Source organism: Schistocerca piceifrons, chromosome 11 (genome assembly GCF_021461385.2).
Source record: "Schistocerca piceifrons isolate TAMUIC-IGC-003096 chromosome 11, iqSchPice1.1, whole genome shotgun sequence".
Taxonomy (NCBI): domain Eukaryota; kingdom Metazoa; phylum Arthropoda; class Insecta; order Orthoptera; family Acrididae; genus Schistocerca; species Schistocerca piceifrons.
Genome location: NC_060148.1, coordinates 36,756,669 through 36,765,864, shown reverse-complemented (window position 1 = coordinate 36,765,864; position 9,196 = coordinate 36,756,669). Strand labels below are relative to the sequence as shown.

Below are 9,196 nucleotides of genomic sequence, written 5' to 3'. Positions count from 1 at the left end.
AGTTAAATGTGGACTGGCTGTATAGTTCCAGATGATAACCGCATTATGTGGTGTGAATATTGCTTTTAATATGAAATTGTAATTAAACACAGGAACTATGGTACTGTAAAATGTTTGCTGAATGTACAGAACTAAACTGAGAGGCGAAAATTCTGATGACAGAACTCTTATCTCAGTGATCTCGGCAAGCTGCATATTACAACATTCTGGTCTAGCAGCTTGTAGGGTGGTGCAAAATACTGTGATCAGATATTAGAATAATTGTGTTTATTCAAAATTAACTGAGCTATTTTTCAGTTTATGTTGACATTTGCGAATTTTAGTCTGCAAGAGTACTCGAGCCATTCTTCTGGAGAGAAAAGTTGCCTGTTGTTACCTTCATTACTTTACTCTTATTTGGCGTTGTCGCAATTTAGCTGCAGTGTTGCTGGATTTTGTGTGTTAATTTTGGTACTTGAGGAGGGTAAAATTAGTGAGTGACAGTGGCATTTAATTTTTGCATTCTTAATTTAAAAACATTAAAAATGGATGTGGGGCAGTTATTTAAGTTTTATTGTACAGGAGTTTGTTAGGCTGGCTGCCTCAAAGACAGCATCGCCATGAGCCTCCTATTGTTGTTCTCACTGGCGAAATCTAGGGCTGTGCGCCCATCGACATTTCTGGTCCCTCTCTCGGCCCCTGCTGCGAGCAGCAAAGCTGCCACATCTGCGTGGTCCCTCGCTGCCGCCCAGAGCAGCGGTGTCCACCCAGTGAGATCCGTGGCATTGGGGTCAGCGGAGGCCGCTAGCAACACCTCCACCACAGCTGCGTGGCCGTTCTCTGCAGCGAAATGCATAGGCGTCCTCTGGTCGACGTCCCTGGCATCCACTGCCGCACCGGCACCCACGAGAAACCTCGCCGCCTCCACATGTCCGTGCTGTGCTGCACAGTGTAGGGCGGTCCCATCCCACCCACACCCCCCGTCCTTTGCCAGCACGTCGGCCCCTGCGGCGACCAGCGCCCTCAGCTCCCCCACTGCCCCCTGCCAAGCCGCCTCGAACAGCTTCCAGTTTCTCTCCTTTGTAGAGAGGCTCCTGCACAGAACACAGAAATTCCCACTCTCTGGTACAAGTACACAACACACACATAATGAAGAAAACTGCCATACCAGAAAACAGAACTGTTCTGAATACAAATCTGTCCTGCATAAACCTACCATATCCCTTCTACAATACAAAACAGTGGGCAACTCTGCGTGTATGAAGGTACAGCACAATTGTTCTATCCCTCTTCTAATATCTTCATTCATTGACCATTCAAAATTGCTTTATATAACCTCTGAAGGAATTATGTTCTCACAATTTGCCACATTGATTCCTGGAAGTCACCTTCTTTGATCTCAGAACGGTATGGCTAACCAGTCACCTCCACAACAATACATGCTTCTTACAGCTAATACTAGTTCTCTGCCTCACTCACAAGAGGAATCCCATCTCCAGGTTTTCAAAGAGGCACTTTCCTAATATGCAGCCAAAAAAATGTCAGTCTGGTTATTGGCCAATTTCTTGACACAGCCTCATCAAATACTGAAAGTTTATGACAGAGAGAAAACGATTTGGTCAAATCATTTCTGACATAACAGAGAGTGAGGTGACAACACTTGCATGCATGCATGCGTGTGTGTGTGTTTTTCTGTGCCTGCTATCATATGCACATATCTTGTTATGTACTATTATGCTCAAACCTAAACCAATGACCTGAATTGTGCTTCACCTGATTTCTATGCAATCCACTTAACTGAACTGTCTTGCAGGTCCTCTGCCCTCTTTTCAGTACAGTCATTTGACCACACAAAATGGTTACTGCAAGAGGCCACAAGAGACAACTTCTCTGTATGGCTGTCAGTCTAAATGCAAAGTAATACCACGATAATGCAAATATCAGGAAACATTTTACTAGAGATCACACTTGCAAACACAAATGTATTACGATAAATGACATTTGAAAAAGCAACATTCACCATGAAATTATATGACTAAAATATTTTTACTGCACTAGGATCTGGAATACAACTTGCAGCTATTGTTCCTGTTAAGTAAACACGAAATATCTTAAATATGGTTTCAGTCACAAGTAACAAAGAATGCGCATGTTTAAACTTGAAGTGACATGGTATAAACTTATCTGGTGACCAGAGATTCGAACCCAGTACTTAATAGGATGGTTAAGTTAAAGCACAATCAAATGTTATAAATCCCTAATTTTTAACCATAGCGAGATGAAAAACTGAAATGAAGGGAGCAAAATGTTTTACCTAGTCAGGATTTGAACCCAGCATCTATTGACATTGAGTTCTAGTCACGAGTATATTGGTTAATTTGACCAGCACTGAAAAGTGCACATGTTGAACTGGAAATAACATGGCAAAAATTTTGGTACCGACTAGGAATCGAACCCTACACACATCATTATTGACTACATACAAAGAGGTGACTATCAAATTCTTTTTCATCAGTACCTAGGAGTGGCATGTTTGAACCTGACATATGACGAAAAGTTGTGTGTCTGGCTTGGAGGCGAAAACAATACCCATCATCATTTGTTGACAAACCACAGAGATATTAAAAATCATAATTTGTCACATGTAGTTTGGTGTGAGCATGCCACAACTTGAAAAGACAAACCGGAATTTGAACTCAGACATGCACCTGTCGTGGAGATCTTCAGCACTTTGAAATCGTGGGGAAATTAGAATTCATGGAGTGACAGGATTCGAACACACTACATGCAGATTAGAAACTAGCTGCCTTAGCGATTTTTTTCCTCATTTTATTTTTTAACCACTACACCATCCTTTTCCTTTCACACGACGTCCTCTGTGCCAAAGCTTTTAATTTTTGGTGTATCAATGCCAGGCAGGTGGCGACAAAGAGGGCAGTGGTCTAGAATTCGAAGGCCTTGCCACCGTGCAATACCTATACCTGTCACCTATATGCTCTTTTGTGATGCACTTACTTTTTATTTTTAATTCGCTGTCTACTAGAAGACCCCGAGATGCCACAGTGCTAAGCCTTCCTTGAAGATTTCGTCTTCTTGTGCTTCACAACTAACAGCACTGCCCGACATTAGGTCAGCAAGATTCTCACGGATTTCCTTTTTAATGCTGTTCTCTGTTGTGAGGACAGCCCTGCCAGTTCTTTCAAGTTCTGTGATAATTATTCTGCATCCTGTCTTCTGTTCACGTATGACACAAAATACTGAAGTTTGTTAACCGAAAATAGCCCCCTTTGTTCTCGCACACATTTGGAGTCCAAGCTGTTTTTGCCTCAGAACCAAAACTTTGGATTTGATTTGCTTGATCGCATTTCCAATGACAGAGGTGTCGAGACTGTACAGGTCCTGCAGGCACTGGAAATGAAACTTAGCTGTTTTTCTGTTCCAGAAACTGCCCTCCCTGCACCCCCTCCCCCACGACTTGCTGAGCAGTCAGTAATTCACGCAAACCCAAGCTTGTCACTGTCTGTGCTCCCACTAATTCAGCAGATGAGTTAAAATTGCTGATTATATTGGGATGTAGGACAGCCAAAATCTCCTACTAAAATGATACCATCATAATGAACTCCAAAGAGGGGACAATTTAAATTTTATATTTAAAAAACTCTGCTCGCTTGCGTCGTTTGCTGCTGGCAGATGGAACATGTATTAGTTACCCGGGTGTTGTACTCAGTTCTTCAACATGACTATTACACCCTCTTTCAAGAGTATCGCCGTCCCCAATTCATTTCCAGTTCCAGCATTAATTACAGTGCAATACCCTAAGATATTATGTAGTGCAGTGTCCGTTACTTTTTTAAGTAGAATAATAGCAATGTCTGCCACATTCATAAAGTCTTTCAAGCTACTTAATTGTAGGAAGCTGCATATGCTGTTGACATTCAAAGTTGTAATCATGTAGATTTGAGACACGTCCATAACATACCACATTTTATAAATTCAACTCTTTCACCACAAACAATCAATATTAAAGCTATGAATAAGTGTTGCAATGTATCTGCCTTCTCTAACTTGGTCCTGCTCATCAGTAGCTGTTTTAACTATTTCTGATTTTAGTGTCTTACATGTACTGCAGACAAGAGGCTCATTCATCGTGATTCACTTTTTTAGCACCGCCTGCAACCAGTAACATTATGAGTAAATAACATTATTATTATTTCTCTCCTTTCTCAGATGTTATGTCTGGTTAAAAATGGAAAGTGACACAGACCTTCATCAAGCGTGACTTCCATTTAACTGTACGGTTTATCTGTTGTGGTATTGGGATCTTTAATAATATGCTTGCTGTAATATCTGGTGTTTATTGTTTGATCCTGTATTGCAATCATGAATCCTTCCATCTCACTGTATATATTGCCTTTTCTTAGCCTTGTGTCGGATGCGTCTTGATCGATGTGTGGCTGTGTTAGATGATACGTGTGCTTGCCACATAGTGTTTTCTTTTTCCAATTTACTTTCTTCGTATCTGTTGATGTTATGTGATCTAAAGGGTTGTAGAAGTGATTATGAAATTGCAGTGGTGTAGCCGATGTATTTATATGAGTGATTGCTTTGTGAATTTTGATAGTTTCTACTCGTTCTATAAAGAATTTTCTTAAATTGTCTACCTGTCCATAATGTAGGTTTTTTATGTTGATGAATCCCCTTCCTCCTTCCTTTCTGCTTAATGTGAATCTTTCTGTTGCTGAATGTGTGTGATGTATTCTATATTTGTGGCATTGTGATCGTGTAAGTGTATTGAGTGCTTCTAGGTCTGTGTTACTCCATTTCACTACTCCAAATGAGTAGGTCAATATTGGTGTAGCATAAGTATTTATAGCTTTTGTCTTGCTTCTTGCTGTCAATTCTGTTTTCAGTATTTTTGTTAGTCTTTGTCTATATTTTTCTTTTAGTTCTTCTTTAATATTTGTATTATCTATTCCTATTTTTTGTCTGTATCCTAGATATTTATAGGCATCTGTTTTTTCCATCGCTTCTATGGAGTCACTGTGGTTATTCAATATGTAATCTTCTTGTTTAGTGTGTTTTCCCTTGACTATGCTATTTTTCTTCAATTGTCTGTTCCAAAAGCCATATTTATATCATTGCTGAATACTTCTGTTATCTTTAGTAATTGGTTGAGTTGTTGATTGGTTGCTGCCAGTAGTTTTAGATCATCCATGTATAGCAAATGTGTGATTTTGTGTGGGTATGTTCCAGTAATATTATATCCATAATTTGTATTATTTAGCACGTTGGATAGTGGGTTCAGAGCAAGGCAGAACCAGAAAGGACTTAATGAGTCTCCTTGGTATATTCCACGCTTAATCTGTATTGGCTGTGATGTGATATTATTTGAATTTGTTTGGATATTAAGTGTGGTTTCCAATTTTTCATTACTATGTTTAGGAACTGCATCAATTTAGGATTTACTTTGTATATTTCCAATATCTGTAGCAACCACGAGTGGGGGTACACTATCAAAAGCTGTTTGGTAATCAATGTATGTGACCTTTGTTTAGTTTTAGCTTGATATGTCACCTCTGTATCTATTATCAGTTGCTCTTTACATCCTTGTGCTCCTTTGCAGCAGCCTTTTTGTTCTTCATTTATAATTTTGTTCTGTGTTGTATGTGTCATTAATTTCTGTGTAATGACTGAAGTTAATATTTTGTATATTGTTGGTAGGCATGTTATGGGGCGATATTTAGCTGAGTTTGCTGTGTCTGCTTGATCTTTAGGTTTCGGATAAGTTATTCCATGTGTAAGTGTATCAGGGAATGTGTATGGGTCTGCAATGTAACTGTTAAATAATTCAGTTGTATGTGAATGTGTTGAGGTGAACTTCTTTAGCCAGAAATTTGCCATTTTGTCTTTTCCAAGGGCTTTCCAATTGTGCGTAGAATTAATTGCTCGGGTGACTTCACGTTTCAAAATTATCACTTCAGGCATTTGTGGTATCATCTTGTATGTGTGTTTCTGCTTGTATCCACCATGCATGTCTGTTATGCTGTACCGGGTTTGACCATATGTTGCTCCATAAGTGTTCCATGTCTGATATGTTTGGTGGATTGTCTATTTTAATGTGTGTGTTATCTATTGTCTGGTAAAATCTCTTTTGGTTTGTGTTGAATGTTTGGTTTTGTTTCCCTCTATTTTCACTTTTTTCGTACCTTCTAAGTCGTTTGGCCAATGCTTGTAATTCCTGCTTCTTTTCATCTAATTGCTCTATTGCTTCTTGTTGTGAGATTTTTACCTAACCTTTTTCGTTTTTTTTTCTGACATTTCATTTCTTATAAATTGTGTTAGCTGTCCGATGTCTTTTCTCAGTTTTTCTATTCTGATCTGTAGCCTGTGTTGCCATGCTGGTTTTGTGGGTTTCTTCTGTGTGTGTTGGTTGGTTCTGATCTCTGCCTAGTGTGTATATTTAGTGTAGTGAGTGCTCCTATATAAACCAGTAGTTGTAACTCTTCCATAGTTGCATTTTCATTTATTTTGTTGTGTATGATTGTGTTGATAGTTGTTATTGTTGTTTTGACTTGTGGGTAATTTGGTGGTCTATGCAAGAACGGTCTAATGTCTGTATTTGTGTCTTTGTATTCTATATATGCCAGCTGAAATTTTTCTTCTATATCTAACATGTGTGTCACTTCGTGTTCTATTTGTGCTTGTTCTGGTGGCTGTCTTAAGATGTCGTTTTCCTCTGATTGTTTAATTGATGCGTTTTGTTCTTCGTTTGTTTGCTCCGGGATGTTTGAGTTCATTACTGTATTTTCTTCTTCTTCTGATTGCACATTATTTTGTTCCAGTATTTGATGTACTTGTTGTTTGATATTTTCTTATTCTGACTGGGGTATCCTGTTATTTTTGATTACTACACGGATATGATCAGCTAGTCATTGTTCTGTTAGAAATTTTAATTCTGGGTATCTGGTAATAAATGTTTTGTATACTTGTGATCTGTATCCAGTTGGTTTTTTTTTTTTTTTTTTTTTTTTTTCTTCTTTGTGGTTTAAGGGGGCTCAACTACTGAGGTCATTAGCGCCCAGTCACAATTGTTAGAGCACATATAATGTAGTAAAACTCAAGGGGGGGGGGGGACACCAGAAAGTTCTTACAAAGAGGCAGATAAAATAAGTGAAAGAGTTAGATGTCTTTGGACAACCCCGTCAAAGTAATGAAACGAAGAACACGAGCAGCTGCTCGAGCGTCATCCGCTAAAATATCCTGTAAAGTAGATGGCAGAGACAGGACAACACGAGATTGACTAAAACGGGGACACGACAATAAAACATGGCGCACTGTTAATGCATGACCACAAGGGCACTGCGGGGCTGGGTCACCGGAGAGCAGGTAGCGGTGGCTAAACCGGCAATGCCCAATCCGCAACCTGGTCAGAAGGACCTCTTCTCGCCGAGATGGTCGGGAGGAGGTTGTCCAAGCAGTTGGGAACGGTTTGACTGCCCGGAGCTTGTTTCCTTGAAGTGAGGACCAAGTATCCCACCACAAGGACACAAGCCTCTTACAAACAACCCCACTAACGTCAGATGACGGGACGCAACGGGAGGCTGGCCGAGGCAGGAGGACTGCAGCCTTGGCTGCAGCATCAGCAGCCTCATTCCCAGGCACTCCTACATGTCCGGGAACCCACAGAAAGCTGACAGGAGAGCCACCCTCAGCGAAAGAATGGAGGGACTGCTGGAGCTGTTGCACCAAGGGATGGACCAGATATGGAGCTCCAAGGCTCTGAAGAGCACTGAGTGAATCAGAGCAGAGTACATATGATGAATGGCGGTGGTGGCAGGCATACTGAACGGCCTGATGGAGAGCAAAAAGCTCGGCCGTAAAGCTGGAACATTGGTCAAGGAGCCGGTATTTAAAGGTGACGGCCCCGACAACAAAGGCACAGCCGACACCATCGTCAGTTTTGGAGCCATCAGTGCAAATAAAGGTGTGACTGGCAAGTCGCGCACGAAGTTCGACAAACCGTGAGCAATACACTGCAGTCGGAGTACCCTCCTTCAGGAGCGAGCTGAGGTCGAGATAAACATGAACCGGAGGCTGGAGCCAAGGTGGTGTCGGGCTCTCACCCTCTCTGAAGGTGGTAGGGAGCGCAAAATCCAATTGTCGAAGCAGGCGATGAAAGCGGACTCCAGGGGGCAGCAGGGCAGACACATACAACCCATACTGACGGTCGAGAGAATCAGCGAAGAAGGACTGATAAGAGGGGTGGTCGGGCATTGACAACAGCCGGCAGGCATACCGACAAAGCAGTATGTCGCGCCGGTAGGTCAATGGTAATTCGGCAGCTTCAGCATAAAGACTCTCGACGGGACTAGTGTAGAAAGCTCCGGTCGCAAGACGTAACCCCCTATGGTGGATGCAGTTGAGACGGCGTAAGAGGGATGGCCGAGCAGACGAGTAGACGAGGCTCCCATAATCCAGCTTTGATCGGACTATGGACCGATACAAGCGAAGCAGGACAGTGCGATCCGCTCCCCAAGATGAACCACTAAGAACTGAGGACATTAAGGGAACGTGTACAACGAGCAGCCAAATAAGAGACGTGCAGAGACCAACGAAGTTTCCTGTCCAGTGTGAGCCCTAGAAACTTAGTTGTTTCCACGAATGGGAGAACAACGCGACGGAGATGTAAGGATGGCGGAAGGAACGCTTTGTATCGCCAAAAGTTGATGCAAACCGTCTTCTCTTCAGAGAACCGGAAGCCATTTGCCACACTCCATGAGTATAGGCTGTCAAGACAACGCTGAAGGCAGCGCTCCAGGAGGCATGTTCTCTGGGCACTGCAGTAGATCGCGAAGTCATCGACAAAAAGAGAGCCTGAGACATTAGGTGGAATGCAATCCATAATGGGATTGATCGCTACGGCAAAAAGGGCTACGCTCAAGACGGAGCCCTGAGGCACTCCGTTCTCCTGGAGGAAGACATCGGACAATACGGAACCCACACGTACCCTAAACTTTCGATCTGTTAAAAAGGAATCAATAAAAAGGGGCAGGCGACCGCGTAGACCCCACCTGTGCATAGTGCGGAGGATACCTCCTCTCCAACAGGTATCATAAGCCTTCTCCAAATCGAAGAACACGGCGACCATTTGGCGCTTTTGCAAAAAGTTGTTCATGATGAATGTCGACAAGGTCACAAGGTGGTCAACAGCAGAGCG

At 42.0% G+C, this 9,196-nt stretch overlaps 1 protein-coding gene across 1 annotated transcript in view; it reads right to left on the bottom strand.

Moving 5' to 3' along the window:
• Positions 1-371: 371 nt before the first annotated feature.
• The window catches only part of LOC124720347 (ankyrin-2-like), a 35,665-nt gene continuing 26,840 nt past the window's right edge, over positions 372-9,196 (bottom strand). The window contains exon 4 of the mRNA XM_047245676.1: positions 372-1,073. Coding sequence (XP_047101632.1) covers positions 569-1,073 — 505 coding nt within the window. The 3' untranslated portion in view covers positions 372-568. The remainder of the gene's footprint in view (positions 1,074-9,196) is intronic.